At 50.0% G+C, this 19,296-nt stretch overlaps 1 protein-coding gene across 2 annotated transcripts; it reads left to right on the top strand.

The window, feature by feature from the left end:
- Window positions 1-317: 317 nt before the first annotated feature.
- LOC147671300 (uncharacterized) lies at window positions 318-10,378 on the top strand. 2 transcript variants are annotated; one of them, XM_086948091.1, is made up of 4 exons: window positions 318-689; window positions 3,451-3,555; window positions 5,584-5,757; window positions 8,191-10,378. In XM_086948091.1, exons 2-4 carry the CDS (start codon window positions 3,467-3,469, stop codon window positions 8,435-8,437), a joined length of 510 nt encoding a protein of 169 aa, XP_086804217.1. In that variant the 5' UTR covers window positions 318-689; window positions 3,451-3,466; the 3' UTR covers window positions 8,438-10,378. The 2 variants fall into 2 exon arrangements, with proteins under 2 accessions (XP_086804217.1, XP_086804218.1); XM_086948092.1 differs by having other exon boundaries at window positions 332-693.
- The last annotated feature ends 8,918 nt before the right edge of the window (window positions 10,379-19,296 follow it).

Genomic DNA, 19,296 nt, shown 5'->3' with positions numbered 1-19,296 from the left:
CCTGTGAGCTGTGGTCGGCCGGTCTCTGAGACAGGAGGCATGCAGGGTTGCACGTGTGCTCGCGGCTTTCTTCAGCTCTCGGCGCTACCTGTCAGCGTGCCCTGGGGGTTTCCAGCCGGTAGGGTCTTCAGGTGTCCTGCAGCCGGGGTCAGGCGGTGTACACAGGCGGATGCCCGCTTCCCCGCTCCCTCGAGTGAGTCAGCCCTTTGTTTGTGTGTGAGTGTTAGCCACGAGATCCTCTGGCAGACGTCATCACACGCCCCTGCTCGCCCCTCCCCGCCAGTGACCCATAAAAGGAGCCGGGCTGCAAGGGCGGCAAAGGGACAGAGACCCGGCGAGCAGCGCCTGCAACCACAGACCCAGCCAAAAGCGGACGCAGCCCCTGAGTGGCACCCGACCGAGAAAGGACAGAGAGCACCTGCGACTGGCACTGGCCCCTGAGAGTGGACAGCGCCCCTGAGAGTGGCTTAATACCCTGAGAGTGGCACCGACACACCCTTAGAGCGGCACAAGCCCACTGAGAGTGGCACGGGCCTCCTGACCGCGGCACAGACCTCGCAAGAGACTCCTACATACCTCAGTCCAAAGGAGGACAGAGACAGTCCAGGGACTCAGCAGCACCAGAGAGACCCCAGCAGACCGGCTCAGGAGAGCTCTAAGAGGCGACGACTGGTGCTTGGCACACTCGGGTAGGTGAGAAACTGTCCGCATGCCTGCCCACCGCTCTGTGCCAGCTCTGCCCTCACCGGGCACTCGCTGTACTTACGGGCCCACTGACAGGCGCGCACGATTAAAAACCCTGCACAGTTAAAGAGGGGGGGGGGGGCTGCATTGTTGGAAAGTTCGCAGGGAATGTTGTAATGGCACAACTGCAAATAGGCAGATAGAGACCTTAAACTGGCACAGATGGAACATTTGCATTCCAGCGCGCACTCGCGGTGTGATCCTGGGCAGCTCATGTCTCTCTCTGCCATGGTCTCAGTGTGCTGCTGAGGCTCTGAAATACGTTGGGGTACACATACTTGCGTCCGAAGGTTTCCACAAAAAAAATAATGTTGTGGAACTGACCCCTTGTTGCCTTCCAGCGTGATGTGACGTGTTTCAGCTGTGTGTGACGAAGCAATGGGTGAATGCTGCCGTGAGCCCTCCGTGTATGTGAGATCGTAATGCAGCCGCTCCTTTATGTCCCACTGTCCCTCCTCCCCACCCCCATCCACAGCCCACCCTACAGGGGCATCTCTGCACGACCCTGCTTGTCCTTCTCGCAGGGTCCTCCACGCTATCCCCCACTCCCCGTCAGCGGGCTTTACATGGTGCCAGAACTGGTGACCCTGCAGGAGGGGCATCGGCGACGAAGACTACCCTTTAAAGTAGTGACATGCAGAAATGTTTGTTCACTCCTGCACCGCGCCCTGCGCACGCCTGTCTGCGCCACGGCTGCGTGTACCGGTGCACACCTGCTGGTTGCACAACAGAGTAAACGCACAGCACACCGATCTGCCTGTTTCACGCGGGAAGCCTGCACTGCATCTTTCAATCACGCTTGCTGCTTCACCACACGTGCCTGCACTCATCCTATGCATTCCTGACTCACAATGGCTGCCTGACGGTACCTGCCTGCGCCATAAATGCAAATAGGACACTTGCTAACAAAACATTAGGCGGATTACTGCTTGCACAGAAGCAATTCGGATACCTGCCCCGTCCATGACTTTCTGGATCACGACAGCGTGTTTTAAACCTGCCTGCGCCCACCGCATAGCTATGCCGCAGACTCTTGCATCTTTACTGCCTGTTGAAAACTAAGACTGCCTGTGCAAGCACCAACTCCAAGCTACACCACAGCTGCCTGCGCCATAGCCGCTTGCGCCACATCTTCTCATAGATCTGCTCAACGCCCGCGTGCATGCACAAATGGATATGCCTGCACCAGAACGCCTCTGCTGTCCTGGCCTGTGCATGCATGCTCACCCCTGCAGCATGCACCACGCCTTCCTGCTCGCGAAGCGTCCCCTGACTGACTGGCCTTGAGATGCCTGCATGCCTTCCTGCCCCCGCAATGCCTGCCCGGGGCTGCAGCGTGCAGCAGGTGCGCACGTGAGCTGATGCAATGTTTCATCACCCATGCCCTGCCCTTCTGCCATTGGAGATGGCGGGCATCCCGCGCTTTCCGGGGCAGGCGGGTCCAGCTCCCTCACACACTCACTGTGCCTTCATCTCAGTAAGGCGAGTTGAGTCAGGTCTAACATAGGGATGTGGATGGTCTCCTGGAGGGGGGTGAAGGGAAAGGGGGAGGGGCGCCGAGCCAGGAGCACTAAAAACTGCAAACGTATCAAACTACCTTCCTGGCAGGGGCACCTAGTGTATAAATACCCCGCAGGAGACAGAAGCGATCCGCAGACTGGCCCTGTCTGCTCCAACCCAGATTTATAGCCTCAGCTCTAAATACACATCTCCCCCCCCCCCCCCCCCCCCCACACACACACACACACCACCCCCTCCGCCAAAGAAAGCACTGGCCCAGCCGCCCTAGAGCGCGGAATCTGAGCGCGGACGCCTCCCTGTGAGAGCGCAAACCGAGATGTAAAGTTTGGGCGCTATTCTGGGTCTCGGAGTAGCGCGCCCGGCTGGTGACCCCTTTAACCCTTACCACCCTACCCCCCTTTTCGGTGCCGCATTCACAGTATAGAAGAGCCCCCTCTCCAATTCTATTCTCCCCCAAACAACACCCCAAATAACTGCGTCATGTGAGCAGAGGCCAAGGCCCGTATGTGTACGGAGTCTGAGTCCAGGGGGTGGGGGGCTGCTTAACAGTATTGTGCTCTCAAGATGACATGACTGACACACCTCCTTTAAAACTCCCTGGGCTTAGCTATGTGGCACGCGACAACCTCACTAGGCATTCAGAGACGAGCCTAGTGTCAAGTGACTGACTGTGACTTTGACCTTGCAAAGCTGAGTCACACTCGCCCGACTCTGCCTCAACACTGCCGACGTTTTGGAGATGAGACGTCTTTATCTAGTAACTTTGAGGGCTGTGACTGTCGATCCCAAGAGAGGGGAAGGGGAGAGAGGTCACGTCTCTTCTCATCGATTAATATATGTGAAGGGGAGAGAGGTCACGTCTCTTCTCATCGATTAATATATATGTCCATTGTCCAGTGATCCCTCAAATGTCGGCACAGAGCTTCGATACACAGCAGCGGCCACATGCCCAGCTCAGGGGCCTGGCAGGGTTGATCGGCAGAGCAGGGCGGGCGAGGGTGGGGTGAGGCTCGGGTCTGATAAGACAACTTCTGGGTATTCGGGCGGGATGTCTTCACTGAACTGGTGCTGCTGATCTGTAGGCTTGTTTGTCTATGACCTCTCGGATGCACAAGAGTTTCATGTAAACCTCAGACGGACAGTGATAAGGACTGTGAGAATAATGGCCCTTCTTTTCCCTCGTAGGTCAGTGAGAGAGAACATGGCTCCGCTCTGCCTGCTCCTAGTCCTTGTATGTGGAACGGTGGCATCATCCATCAGCGACTCCGAGTGGGAGGAAGGCAATGACCGGTAAGTTTGGGACAGCTGACACTCGGTGGTTGATGAGACGCGGGGGTGTTGAAGTTTCGAGGTTGGCAGCTGTCATGGTGTAGGAGCGGCGTCTAGTGGCTAATTACAGTATTGCATTGTCTGAGCCAGGTGGGTGCAGCTAAACGTTCGAGCAGCACAGACGCTTAGCGGTAAGCGTACTGTATTACTGTATTCTGGTCTGGTGGCAGGGAAGGGTGCAGCAGCGACACCCAGTGGTGTTTTAGAGTATGGCAGTGCCCCGGGTAGTGTAGGGTTATTCACATAACATTGGCTGGAGACCAGGGCCGGTTCTAGGATTTGCGAGGCTTTGGCCTAAAAGGGAATGTGCGAGGCCCCTCTAATGTAGATAAGTGGCCCATTGCAAGGAGACCATTCACAGACACTGTGGGAGGCCTATTGTCCAGCATTTTGTCGCCCCCCACAGTTTTAACTTTGAGCCCACAAGCATTTCTCACACCTTCAGTCTGATAGGTGTGAGAATTGCGTGTGGGCTAAAAGTTAAAACTATGGGGGCGCCAAAATGATGTACAATGGGCCTCCCACAGTGTCTGTGAATGGGTCTTCTTTCAATTGAAGGGAGCGTCTCCCTCCCTTATGTATCCAGATACCATCCCTGAGAGGCCCGGGGAGGGGGCCCCCTCCATTTCAAAGAAAGGTGACACCTTTCTTTGAAATGGATCGCCAGGGAACCGACAGGACACATCACCAGTGCGTGGCCCCATGCTGGTGCGCTGAGTGTGAGGCCCTGGGCAGCTGCCCACGCTGCCCATGCCTAGCGCCAGCCCTGCTGGAGACTGATGATTTGGAAGTCCAAGTGAAGCATTGATGGAGGTACAGGGGTCAGTGCGCGTACACGAGAGCAAGAGCCGATGCCCCATTGCCAGGATGTATATACGTGATCAATTAACAAACAATCACTCTAAATGTATACATTTACATGGTCGTTGGTTGTTCTGAAAATCTGATGACCCCCAGTGGGCATTCAGAGCATGCCATTGGCTGAGACCCCTGAGGTGGCATATCCCGGGGCAGCAGTGATCCCCCCCCCCAGTGGCAGCAGTGTGGCATAAATCGAGCTCTGTGAGACCGTTTGCGGGTCTGCCTCAGCCACAGAAGTAGCTGTTGCGTCACTGTACCCCTCTTAATCACAATTTAAAACATACTTAGCCTCAAGTAAAACAGCATTAGAAGTATTTGTCCTCAATTTAATATACACAATGTATTTTTAGGTACGATGTCTCCTGACTTTGATCTAGTTACCTCCAAACCAATTTTATTTGATCTATTTATTGCTGTAGCTTTTATGTTTTTTTTTAACATGTTGGAAAGATGACTCTAAATTATCTTTTGTTCTTTGGTGGAATCTAATATGTGATGAGCATAGAATTGCAACGGTGCCTAATAATTCAATCCAGTTACAAATCAAAGCTGATCTGTTATGGCTACCGTTCACAACTTCTCTGTCTTCAACCTCCCCTTCTACATAATTTCTTTTCTATTTTCCAATATTGTCTATATCTTTTTCTCTTCTTTTCGTTCTTTTTCTTTCTCTCTCTCTTTCTATCTTTCTTTGGTCTTCCCATTTTCAACATCTTTTTCCTTTCCTTTCTTCTTTATTAAACATCTTTTCTTCTTTAATATAATATGCCCCCATATATTTCTCACAGGTTATTTGTATGTTAGTACGTAGTTCAGTACTTCTATTATATGTAATTTATTAGGTAGTTTTTTAGGATTATTAATTCAACTGATCTGCATTATACTGCCTTCCTATATACTATCTCAATTATTTTATAGATGTTATTAATTTGTAACTATATACTTCCATCTTTCTCTGAACGGAATATTATATTTGTATTCCTGTGTTATTTATCTTTAATAAAAATTATTTAACACAAAAAAGAAGCATTTGGCCTCACTTCTTATACACTTAGGTTATTCTGTAAACAAACTAGTGCAGTATTCTGTCTGGCACTGACGTTCATTTCCCTTCTGTGTTCTCTGCAGACCTCCCAGACGCCATCCGCCCCCAGTGGCGTCCTTCCTGGAGAGACTGAAGGCTCTAAGGACACGGAGGTCAGAGGGAGAGCACGCGCCCCTGGCGGCAGCCCTTCAGGCGCAGGGGAGCGCTCTGTACGTGCGACCCGAGGAGGCAGGCGGGGTCTTCAGCTCCCACCACGGGTAAGAATCTTCTCTCACTCGCTGTTTGTCCCCCTTCTCTCTCTCCTGCTTCCACCACATTCACCTCATTGATTTTCTCCCCTTTAATTCTCCCCCTCATTTTCTTTTGATGGCCCCCGGGGGAAGTGACGGTCGCAGAGTAGTTTTCCCCTGGGATGCTACATGGGTAAAAAGGAAGCGAATAAGGATAGGTTTAGGTAGGGTAGAGGGGGGGTGGTTAGTTTTCTATAAAGGAGTCAGGAAAGGCGTGTCATGCCTCTTCCTGACTCCAGGCACCCAGGGGCGGATTGGCAAGGCGGGCATTCGGGAATGGGCCGAAGGGCCGGTGCCTCAGTGCCCTCTGTGGGCCGTTTTTTTTCTCCCCTGTCCCAGTCCACAGAGAGTGGACTAGGAAAGGGGAGAAAAAAACCGGCCCACAGAGTGCACGGAGACAGAGAAAATAAAAGCAGCCTCGCTGTGCGGCCAGACAGCGATTGTCAGCTCTGGCCTCTCCTTCACCCCTGCCCTGCCAAGCAAGCAATCAAGCTGAGGCTGGGCTGGGGAGGGGTGATTGTTTGCAATAATCGGCCTCCCTGGGGGCCAGGTGTTTCTCAGGCCTTTGAGCCATTTGCACCTTGGCCCCCTGGCACCCATGCAGCCCAGAAACGGTGTTAGTCTTAACACCTCGCCCACAGCCCTTCACATTCAGGGCATAGTGGGCGAGGAAGAATGGGTCTTGCTGTGGGGGCCTGGTGATGTTTGGAATTTTTTTGTTTTATTTATTTATGCGATTTTATATAGCGCGGACTTTACCGAAGGTGTCAGAGCGCTTCACACTAGGAACAGCAATAATACATGAGGAGAAAATTATAAGTGGACAAATTACAAAAGCAAACGTTAAGTTACATGAATCAAAAGTGACAATAGTGAGCAACCAAAATACAAGAGGAGCAAACGATACATTACAGGAGGAAAAAGTGACATGTGTGCAGGTTACAAAAGCGTACAAAATACAAGTAGAGGTAAAATGCTGCAATTAATGGCAGACACTCAAACACAAGAGCAAACGTTACGTAGGCAATGGTGGCACTTGTGCAAGTATCTAAAGCAAACAAATGTGAGAGGTAGCAAACAGTGTGTTACAAGAGAAACGTGACTTGTGCAAGTTACAAAAGGGTACCATACACAGGTACAAGGGTAATACTACAGTAAATGGTAAACACTCAAACTGCCAGAACACACTGGAAAGGCACTTCCCATGCACCAGCTTCACCTCAGCCTCCCCTCTGGCTACCTGGCTACCTTTGGATGACCCAGAAAGCTGCGTTTTGTGCTCACCTGCCAGGACATTTTCCCAAGGCCTGGAGGGTTGATTAATTTACTAATTGCAGGGGCCTTACCTCTGTTCATGTGCTCCTCAGCTGAAGGTCTGTGGAGGGCTGAGTAGGTTAGTAATAGCAGGGGCTTTGCTGATTTTCAGGTGCTCCTGTGCTGGAGGGCTGAAAGAATTTTGTGACAAAAAGGGGCCTTGCTATTTTTTTTAGTTGCTCAGCATGTAGGCCATTGTCACCTTGGCCCTGTGTAGTGTGCAAGAACAGTATCCTCCCACTTTCATTCCTTGTCTGTGCAAATGGTGTTTCATGAGAGGGCACGCCCTTTGAATGTGGGCCACGCCCCTTAAATATGGGCAACGCCTCTTGAATGTGGGCCACTTTTTTCGTCAGTGCCCGGGCCGAATTGTGATCCCAATCCGACCCTGCAGGCACCACTGGGAATCTTCAGTAGGAGGTTTTATGTGAGGACCACCCACCCGCCCTGCATGTTACAGGGTTTCATTGGTGCTCATTCGCTACAGTGTTTTTGCCAGAATAGGACAGGTTGCAGGGTGTAGACGGAATCTTGGCGATGGAGAGTCACATGAGGGTGTATCTACCCCCTGGGGGTGGAACTGGGGGGGAAGAGAAGCGAGCACAGGTGACAAAAGATAGGCAAGCCCAGGTGACAAAATATGTTGTGCTGGATTTCGTCGAGCAGGAAAAGAGTTTCAATGAAAGGTGTTTGGTAGGGTAAAGGAAGGCGATTCTGAATGTATGGAAGGAGCTCGGTGAGTTGAAGAGGGAAGAATGAAGCAAGACTTGAGGGCATTGGGATGAGAGTTGGCGGGAAGTTTGAATGGTTACAGGAGGAATGAGAGTGTCAGATTAATGAACTTTGATGTTATTTGCTAATGTAAGTTTTCAACCATGTCTTAATAAATGGCCCTTGATGGTAAAACCGAGGTCATGCAGTGTTCTTCTATCACACACTGCTCCTTCTCCCTCTTGCTCTTTGTTTCTCTTGTGTGAGCGTGAGTAGATTTGCTCTATTCAGGTGTACAAGCATGGACCTGCTGCATGACTTGCCTTTAATTCCCACTGCATGTTCTGAATCTTGTTAAATGTCTTCCTCTCACAGGGCCGTGCCTCACCGGAGAGAAAAGCGCCATGTCCCGCCGGCCATTGCCATGCGAGGCTGCCACCTGGGCACCTGCCAAACGCAGAACCTTGCCAGTATGCTTTACCGCCTGGGCTACAACTACGGCAAGGACGACTCCAACAAAAACACGCGGGACCCACAAGGTTATGGACGGCGCCGGCGCTCCCTGCCTGCCCGTCATGTGGCCCTTAGGACTGCCTGGGCCCAACACCTGCTGGACACCTAAACCAGACTTCTGACTCCTGCAACCTTACCCAGCACTGCAGCTCTGACATTTATCAAGCACTATGCCCCAGGCAGCACCGCTAGGGAAGGCCAACCCCTTTAAAGAGCGGACTCTTAAAGCCTTGGACACTACCTCAGATGTGGCCTTTGGCGCTGAGGCCTCACCAATGAAACTCAAGGGCCACACGCCACTGGGCGCCAAGCCCGGGTTTCTGTGGAACATCTTGAGCTTTGACATACAACTGTTGGCAGTAGAAACAATCACTGTGCTGAAACAGAAAGTGAAACTAAATAGTATAGCCATGACCTTCCTGAGGGTCCAACCAACCATTGGTGGTGTCTTCAAGAGGAAGTCGCCAATGTTGTCATAGAGAGAACTCCAGCACTTATCCTCTTTCATGAAGTGGTGATGAACAGGCAGTGCCATGGCTTCTGGGACACTCTGACAAGAACAGAGGGAGCTGACGTTTGCAGGTTTCTAGAAGGAGCAATGGTGTTAACATGTTTTATTGTACTGTGTTATCTCTGCTGTTACCTGGGGAGTAGTACACTGGGAGCAAGGAATCCATTGTTCAGCCAGTGAAATCAAATCTCTGTAATGAAAGACTATGGAGAGAAAACATGAATGCCGAACAGTGCCAGGCCACTGAGCAGCACAGGTTGCTCATCAGCATGCAGACCAAAAAGACTGAATTGTTTTGCACTTGTTTTGTCAGATGCACTTCCTGGAAGGATTGAAGGGGCACGGGTCCCATCACTAAAGGGTCTGATGACCTGAAAGCTTATGACCCCTAAAATACAAATTCTCTCCCGCCTAGGCACACCTTTGCATTGGGAGACCCAGAGTCTCGCTTTGCGGATATTCCTTCCTTTCTAGATTTCTGCCACACTCTCCAGGAGAGTTAAACCAGGACATCTACTGGGCTGGTGTGGTTGTTCCTGGATCAGTCGCATGCCTTATGCTATAGCAGTGGTTGGGTGGTCACCAACATTCAGCCTTTCCCCAAAAAGTCAATATGGCTGCAAATCCTGAAAGCCACAAAGACCCAGAAATTCTTTTGGGCAAGCTGAACTGAATCTGTCACAGGCCTTTGTCTATCCTGAGCACTTTGGAAGTAAAACAGTGACTGCTGTATGACATTCCTATACCCCACTGAACCCTGAAATGGTAATGAAGACAGCAACAGCTACTGTGCACTCGGCTTAACAACCCCCCGTCTATCCATTCCAAAGGTCGGTGAATAGAGAACCCCCTAAGCGCCAACTCATTAAATTTATCCTTCTATCGTCCCCTCTCTTATCTAGCCATTGAGGCTGTAAAACCCAAAATACCACAGTTCTCTTATAAAATTGGAATATTACCCACTCTCTCCCCACTTTAGTCACTTTTCTAAACTGGCCACTCTTCGAAAGCAAGCCAAGGAGGTTTTTCCTATAGGAGGACTCCTTCCAACACCCAGCCAAAGTTCAAGGCCAGTGTAAGCCCCAAACTTTATAGGGGAGTCTCCAAAATCCAAGGGTCCATCTATTCCCCTCCTACCAGAAATCCAGCTCTGTGAATCCCTGAACCTATGAACCACTGAGTGAGTTCCCCCTTACCAATTACCCATAGGCCCATGCCATGGGAAGATAAAGTTTGTATATATAGGGTATATGAAGACTATTAATGTATATATATAATGTACTATTAATATATATATAAATGCATATCTATGTAATATACTTATCTATTTATCATTATTATTGTTCTGTACACACTTGAGCACTGAAATATATTTTGTGTAATGTTTAAGTTGTCAATTTGGCGACGTTGAATGGTTTATTGTGGATCAGGGATTATTTAGGATGTATTGTGTGGAATACGCCGGGGACCGAAACGATGTGGAATAACCACACGATCATTTCATGAAAGCAATTAAACATTTCTTCAACTCTGTCGGAATATGTTGGTATTCTTCTTTTAGAATTTTGTGTCTTCAAAAACACATTCTTCATAAAAATGTGTTAAAAAATCAGACCAAATCATTATAAAAATGTAAATCTTTTGCATTTAAATGTACTATTAAATGCTGACACTCCCAGCCAGGGCTGGCCCTAGCACTGGTCGCACACGGTGCAACAGTCTTTTGTTGGTGCCCCCCTCCCCAATTTCCTCCTTCTCCATGAATTCCCTCACTACCACTCACCAACAATGCACCTTATCTCTCTATAGCACCTCTCTGTCAAGCATTACATTTTTTTATGGTGCATCTCATAGTTTACTCACACTCAGTTCTGTGATCTACATGGTACATATTCTTTGTAGCAGGCACATTAACCCTCTGCTCTGTGTGGGTGGCAGAAGTGCCCATGTGAGTGCATGGTGAGTGACGCAATAGGGTTAGAGTAGGGTTAGAGGAGTGACTGCAGGGTGAGTGAGGGGACCATACCAAATTGGGTGCAGATGTAAGTGTAGAGTGGAACAAATGAATGCATGGTTAGTGATGGGCTTTTGTGAGTGAGATTACAGATTGAGCAGTGAGGGGGACAGGTGAGTGAAGGGTCACTTGAGTGCAGAGTGAGTAGTGTGCTCGTGTGACTGCATGGTGAGGTACAGGGTGAACAGCACAAGTGCATTGTGAGTGCAGAGTGATCACTGAATGCAGGGTGAATTGTATAAGTGCATTGCTTTGTGATCGCTGTGACTGCAGGGTGAGGGTGAAAGTGAACGGCGAGAATGAGGAGTGAGTTGTCTGAATGCAGAGTGCATTCCCAGACACTTGAAGTAACTCTGCATGATATTGACAGCGGCGTAGGGTTTCAGATATAAGTGAAACTTTCGCTATTATGGCATTAATTAGGGATCCAGGATGGAGGAAATAAATAATGTGCTGATCCTGCAACAAACTTCCATTTTTATGATTAGGGTTGCCACCTCATTATTTTGATGTTCTAGATGGTACAAAACTAAGCAGTCAACTAAATCTATATTTTCAGTACATATCTGTGTATACTTTGAACAGCAAATATAACTAGAAAGCACGTTTAATTGTGTTCTAGGACCTGAATGATCCATGACTGATAATTAAAGGGAGAAAAGTCATATTACAAATAAATACATACTTTTTTTTATTTATAACCCTATTTAGTGTCAAGACAAGGTCTCTGCAGGCTCTTTAAACAACATATAGCTAGCATTTGTCTTTTGGCAAACATACTTTAGATTTCTTTTCATGAAATGCATCCTCACACTAAGGCAGTAAATGTAAAATGCAAATGTAAGGAATAGGCCCAGGGGGTACTGGAACCAGGAAAAAAACTAAGCCTCGGTAACCTGTTTACAAAGGTATGTAAATATGCAAATGGTCTTTAAAGACCTATGAAATACTCAGGCGAGACTGCCGGAGATTAGACTCCAGACACCGCCCAGCCGAGCACACAGCAGCTCGAGCTGCAGCAGCCCGGGCTGAGACACACAACAGGGGGGTTGCTGAAGCACGTTTAGCCCTCTGGGCGTTGCACGTCTGACCATCTGAAGGAATTGGGAAGTAAGAATTGGCTGCAAACAGTGGGAATATGGATCCTGTTTTCCAGAGTTTCCAACCTCCCCTTGTCCTCTGCCCTAATTCCATGTCTATATTAAATCTGAATCCTGACCTGTAGCCAACCCTTGGAATCAGCTACCCTCCGCCCAGCAGGGCATGCACAATCTGCTCTGGGTGCAGAGTCTGCTTTTGAGGAGGCCCGTCCTTCGATCCTGTGCCCCAAAGCAGCTTTATTTATGTTATTATGTTATTTGTGGTATAATATGTAAGATCATGAGTCATGAACAAGAGGAACTTAGGGTTGCGTTTCTCATACAATAACCAGTGAATAACACAGCCTTTTAGGGTTTGAACCTTACCATAACATCCCTTAAACTAAATTACTTTTTTATAACACATTATTTCTCTCTTGAGTAAAGACCCATCATTTTCCTCAACCATGCTTTTATCAGTGACTTTTTTAGGTTTTGTCATTATACTCTGGCCCCTGACTAAAACAAGGGTCGTGCACAGCAGGGGGTGGACTTTGGCATTGCCCTGTACCCTTTTCCAGTGACTCAGAACATCCTGCTCACAGCTGTAGGCAGTGCGCTCTGGATGCAACACATGACCTTTGGGCATGCGTACACCCAGAATCTACAGCCCCTCTCTTAATCCCCCTGCGCTCCTGAATCCACCGTGTATATCTTTTAGGCATGCGCAAGAGTTCTGGTAAAAAAGCTTGGACTTTGGCCTCCCTGTGCCACAGCTCTGTACTCCCTGAATCCTCTTCCCATGGCATTCAGCCATGTGCAGCCAACTCTCGAGCAGTGCCTGGCCTATTACCACACACTACTCCCTTTTTGTGAGGGAGGGGTGCAAGTCAAACTGAGACCCATTTCGTGTGTGATAAAGGCTGTTTGATTGAAACAGGTGAATATTACAAAATAACCAACTGGCAACTGCTTTACAAAACTAAAGCCACGCTACACATCGAATAGGTGACTCCTGATCCCACCACGCCCCTATGATCCCCTCAAAAGTCCCCCCACCCTGACATTAACATAACAACAACATTACACAGTATTGCAGATAAAACGTTTCCCCCCAATGACACCTCGTTCCCTACCCGCCTTTCTGCAACTGTAACTAACAAACGTCTATTCTGAAACTTAGACTACCTGCCTACCCTTTTCTTGCCCCTGCTCACAAACTTCCAATACTTAACCAAAAACCTGTGCCAACCCTGGCAACTTTTCAAAACCCCGCCACCCATGAAAAAGGGGGTGACAGCCACTACTGCCTAGCCCCCTTTTTTTCTGCCCCCCCCTGTCCTATAGGCCTCTTACTTTCTAGGGTGGCTCTGAACATTTAATGTTCTGGCTAACACCTCCTTAATTTCCAACAAATAAAGGGCCATCCAAAGCCTTGACAAGTAGACCGTGTCTCCTCCAAAAAATCCCACTGAATCAAAGGAATGTCCCTGTGCACAATTCTACCAAAACTCAATTCCCTGCAAAAATCAGACATCTCCGTATTAAGCTTCCTCCTGGCTCTGTCCACTGCTCCTCGATTAACTGCCCCCGCCAGACCCGATGGGGTACAAACTCAGTCCATCCCACAAAACATCCTGACCACTGTTGTTTAATTTAAAGTGCTAAGTCCCTCTTCATGCTTCTCCTCAGGACTATGCCCTTCTCTTTACACAAATCGTTTTCACCAAAATGTCTGGACACCTACCCCCAAATAGCAGACATTTAAGGCACGGAATTAGTTCCTTCCACAACATGCCCCCTTTTCCTTTCCATAACACTTAAAACAGTTTATCATTAAAACCAAGATTTTGTCCGAAATAACTTTCTCATGCTTGTATGTGCGCCCACTTCTCGAAGGAAGGTCCTACAACCCAGATTGACATTTCCGATAAAAAAGAGGCCAGCCACCGAACCTGAAACAAGACACATTGCATGAACTTATGCATTGTTAACAACTGAGCAAAATTCCTTATCCCTGCTGCGCAAGTATCGCTTATAACAATCCGAGGACCACCTCCCAAAGCGTATGATATCACCCTGTCCCCACCCTCTATTGCTTGCCTCAGATGCTGCCCCAATCCGGAAAGAGTGTGTCCCAAAACCTGCACCGTTTATGCCCAGTTCCTTTAGTGCCTTCCTCAGCACTGCTAGTAGTTGGAAGGCTGTAACTCTTTTCCCATTCACATGCACAAAAACGGACTCCCCGATATCCTTGGATGCTGCTCTCCAGTGAAGCTCCCATCTATAAGGGCAAGTAAGCTTAGGCAATGGAGCCTGCAACAACACCCATTTTCCCTTGCCCATCTGATCCGTTTTGGACCTTTTAAACCAAATATGTATCCCGCATCGCGCAAGACCACATCTTCCCACCCGATCCCCCCACCCCTTCTGTCACCTTCTGTCCCCTAACAACTCAGACACTTTAAATGCACCAAAAACATCCACCAACAATGTGGAAAACACGCATGACTCAAAGGCATCCGTGCAAATCCTGTATTACTCTGTTCAGCAACTGCCCACCCTTCTAGTATCCTTGCACTCAATCCACCCGCTGAAGTGGTGTAACCCCAGAGCAATTTGCCCATAAATGCAATTCCTGCTAATTTCCCTGCAATTTACACCCTGGATAAGCCTTTTTCAATCATTTCCAGGATAAACTGAGTCACATCGTCCCTTCGCTGTAGCTCATTCCAGCGCCGCTGGGCACTTGACAGCAAAAACTCCTTCCATGCTAGGTTATAGGGTAGCCTAGTAGACTTAGACAGTGATCCTACCACCAGTTGTAGCATTCTGTGTTGCCTACGTAACACAACTGCTGTGGCATGGGCGTCGGGATCCTGTTGGCGTCCTTGGCCAACCCACGGAATCTCCCCCATTGTGAACGAGACAAAGCATTTGCTATGTCATTGTCCACACCTGGGACGTGTAGTGTTCTAAACGCTATATCATGACGCAAACAACCTCAGACAAAAACCCTCAGCAACTGTAACACTTGTTCATCCCTGGCTGACTGACGGTTCACAATCTCTACAACCGCCATATTATAAACTATAAAAGTCACCTACCTATGCGCAAGCTGTCTACCCCATAGTGTCACTGCCACAACTAAGGGGAAGAACCCCAGAAATGCAATGGACCTACCCCCTTCCTTCCATTCTGTCGGCCACTGCTCGGCACACCACTTCCCCTGCCAGTAGAGGTCAAAACCTTTGCTGCCTGCTGCATCTGCAAATATCTGCACATCCCTAACGAGACCCCCCTCCCATGCCAGTGGAATGCCATTGAAAGTTTGCAGAAAAACTTGCCACATTCTTAAATCTTCTTTTACGCCTGCAGAGACGCACATGATGATGAGGCAATCTGTTCCCTGGTAATGCCCTCACTAGCCTCCTGCAAAAGGTTCTCCCTACTCTCACTACCCTACATGAAAAAATTGAGATGCCCTAGCAAGGCCTGTATCTCTTTGACCATTACTTTTTCCTGTGTCGGCATGGCGTTAAGCAATTCCAGCATTTTATCCCATTTATCATCCGGCAATCAGGCTTGCATTTTTCTGGAGTCAATCACAGTTCCAAAAAATACAATGCCGTGCTGGGGACCATCCTCTTGTCAGGTCTCAGTGGCACTCCCAACTCCTCCGTCAGCTATTTGAAGTTTTCCAGGGCCTCATGGCACTCCGTGAAGCCAGACGTTCCAACAAAGAAAAACCATCCAAGTAATGAGTCACTAACATGTGCCCGTCCTTTTTTAAAACAACCACTGCAGAAAGGTGCTAAAACACTCAAACAATGCGCATGACATAGAATAGTCAGTAATGCCTTGTCCACGTACAATTTACCATTGAAATGGATACTAATAAGATCCCAATCTGGATGGACTGGAAGCAAATGGAAAGACGATTTTATGTCGCATTTTGCCATTTCCGCCGATGCGCCTGCCATCACTACCAGTGACATGGCCACGTCAAATGACAAGTAAGAAACAGTAGCTTCCTTTTCATTTAAAAAATCATTCACCGAGTACCCTTCAGGCCATGATAAATGCTGAATAAGCCTGAATTGTCCAGGTTCTTTCTTGGGCACCACCACAATTGGTGACACAATTAACCCCTTAAGTGCTGCCGTCGGCCAACGGTCGTCGCGAGCACTACCTTGCCAGTGCTGCGCACGACCGTTGGCCGACGGGCCAGCATTCATTCTTCGAACGTTCAGCAGCACTGGGCGCTGAACGTTCGACGCTCTTATGAGGTTAAGTTGTCCAGAGGCTAATCTGGGAAAGGGCCCGCCATTCTCCCTTACCTCACCTCTTTGTCTAATTTCTCTTGCACAACCTGTGAATGTTCTTTTGCTGACTTCAAATTTCCTGACCAACGCCTGTGTCTAGACCCTGCATAACCCAAACGAAACCCCAACTTTGAACTCTTCCCTGAGTACTTCTGCAGTCTTCTGGTCGTCATGACTCTGTAAGGCTGCCTCTGATTTGTCTGCTTAACTGTTGTATGAGCCTTTTGGCCCATACCTCTGAAAACCCCTAGCTCCCCTTGACCCCGAAAAATGCTGCTGCTGTCCCCTGCTGTTTTGCCCCCCGCTGCCACTGCTGCCCCCTTGATGAAACCCCCCCACCCCAAAACAGTTGACCAAGGGATATTTACCCCCGCATTTGGAGTACTCATGGCAAAATCTTGAAAATTTGCGAGTGCACAGAACTTTATTGAAATCCCAGCAAGCCCCCCCTGCCCCTGTCTGTCCCCTTCTGGTATTACCCACCCCTCCCCAGGTGAGCTTCCCTTGAAAGGGCCGGTAGACAATTGGGAGTCCACTGGCTGTAAAAATAGCCTTAGCCGCTCTGGAAGCCCCAGCCCTGTGCTGCCTTAAATCCATGACAAGTTCCTCCATTTTGCCTCGGTATTCCAGGCCATATGGGCCCGGAATTCCTCATCGTATTGTGCCCATGCATAACCCCCCCCTGTGATCTGAGCTTTGAGAATGACATCCATATACTTGAATAGTTCTACGCAACAACCCGGGAATTTCTCACAGTAAACACTAGCATAAATCAAGAAAGCTGCCTTACAGTTTTCTATGGTCAGAGGAACCCTTTGCCACTTAGCCAGCTCGTATTCCTCTTCTTTAGACCCTTCTTTTGTGTGCACCATCCTGTGCAATAATTTCAGCATTTCAACACATTCACCTTTTCATATGCACTCTTTAGTCGCCAGCATCAAATGTGCCTCCAATGGTGACCCCCCCCCCCCCCATGTGCGACCTCTGGCCCTGCTCGCAGGCAGGTCGCTTCCCACGCCACCACACAGCCGCCAGCTGCCTCATATCTGTTCCCTGCCACCTGCCTTTTTTCCTGCTGTTTCCCCGCTCCTTCCCGCCGCTGCATCCCTGCGGCCCCGCCCCCCTGCTCCCCATTGGCCACCCCGCTCCCGCCTCCCAGCTGCTCCTCCCTCCCTATCCCCCTTCATGGAGGCCGCGCAGCGGGCGCGCCGCTTGCTCGCCAAAGGCAAGCCCGTCTGCGCCCGTCCGCGCCTGTACCGCCCCCAGCGCTAGAACCCCTGGACCCCGCGAAGAGCCACAACACCAGACTCCGCTACGACGCCAGCACCCTCTAAGCACTCAACGCTGGCCGAAACCACACCTGCTTCTAAGCCGCCCCGAAATGGACTCAAGGACCTTTCTCCTGCCATACCTGCAGCTTCACCTGCAACAGAGCCACCAAACCTCCAAGGACTGGACCCAACCACCTCCGCTGCATAATCCTCAACACCCGCTCCACACGCAAACACGCCGGCGAGCTCTGGGATCTTCTCGACACCTCCGAACCAGACGTGGCCTTCCTGACCGAGACCTGGTGGAACGACTCCTTGGTGCCAGACATCGCCATAGCCATCCCGGACGGCTACAAGATCACCCGCAGGGATTGCGCCAATGGAATCGGAAGAGGAATAGCCATCATCCACAAGGCCACCCTCAAGGTCGCCACCCACGCAGATGACACCCTCAACACCGCCGAACACCTGCACTTCCGGATCCACACCGACCACAACACCACCCTCAAAGGAACACTCATCTGCAGACCCCCCGGACACCGAGCTCAATTCAGCGACTCAATCACCGACCTCGCTGGCACCCACGCACTCACCTCCATGGACTACATCCTCCTCGGGGACCTGAATTTCCACCTCGAGAACAACAACAACGCCAACTCCGCCACTCTGATCGACAACCTCACCATTCACACAACTCATCACCGCACCCACCCATGCCGCTGGCCACACGCTGGACCCCGTCTTCTTCACAGGCACCCATGTCACCTTCGACCACACCACCGAACTCCACTGGACCGACCACCGCTGCATCCATTTCACCTTCAATAAACCAACCACGCACTACCGCACCCAACAGCTACCTCGCCACTCCTGGAGCAAAGTCACCGAAGACCAGCTGATCACTACCCTCACCCAAAACCCACCCACCGACCCCACCAACCCAGACACCGCAGCCCGCAACCTCAGACAGTGGATCGACGACTGCGCCAACACCCTCGCCCCACTCAAGAAACCCTCCAACAACCATGCCAGCAAGAAAGCCACCTGGTTCACCGACGAGCTGCAGACCTCCAAACGTGCATGGCGGAAACTGGAGAAGATATTGCTCCACGAACGCACTCCGGACAACCACGCAGCCCACAAGGATGCCACCCACAGACATCACCACCTCATCAAATTAGCCAAGAGATCCTCCTTCAAAGACCGCCTGGATAACAACGCAAACGACAGCAAAGAGCTTTTAAGCATCGTAAAGGAACTCCCCAACCCCAGCGCCAATGCCAATGACATACCACCCTCACAAGAACTGTGCAACTCACTGGCCATCTTCTTCCACCGCATGATCGCTGACATCCATGACAGCTTCAACACCATGACCGCCCGACTACGCCGGACCCCACCTCCCCTGTGAACACCACCAGCGCCAACCGCCTGACCTCCTGGTCCAACGTCAACGAGGACGAGACAAGCAAGGTCATGAACTCCATCCACTCAGGATCTCCGTCAGACTTGTGCCCACACCACGTATTCAACAAAGCAGACGCTGCCATCGCACCCCAACTACGGAAGGTCATCAACATCTCCTTCGAAACACGGACATTCCCGGAAAGCTGGAAACACGAAAATCAACGCCCTCCTCAAGAAGCCCAAGGCGGACCCCAAGGACCTCAAAAACTTCTGGCCCATCTCCCTGCTCCTGTTCCCGGCGAAGGTCATCAAGAAAATTGTCAACATGCAACCGGCCCGCCACCTGGAAGACAACAACATC

This window comes from Lissotriton vulgaris, unplaced genomic scaffold, assembly GCF_964263255.1.
Source record: "Lissotriton vulgaris unplaced genomic scaffold, aLisVul1.2 SCAFFOLD_773, whole genome shotgun sequence".
NCBI classification, from domain to species: Eukaryota; Metazoa; Chordata; class Amphibia; order Caudata; family Salamandridae; genus Lissotriton; species Lissotriton vulgaris.
Note: the sequence above shows the minus strand (reverse complement) of the source record. Positions and strands in the feature narration are given on the sequence as shown.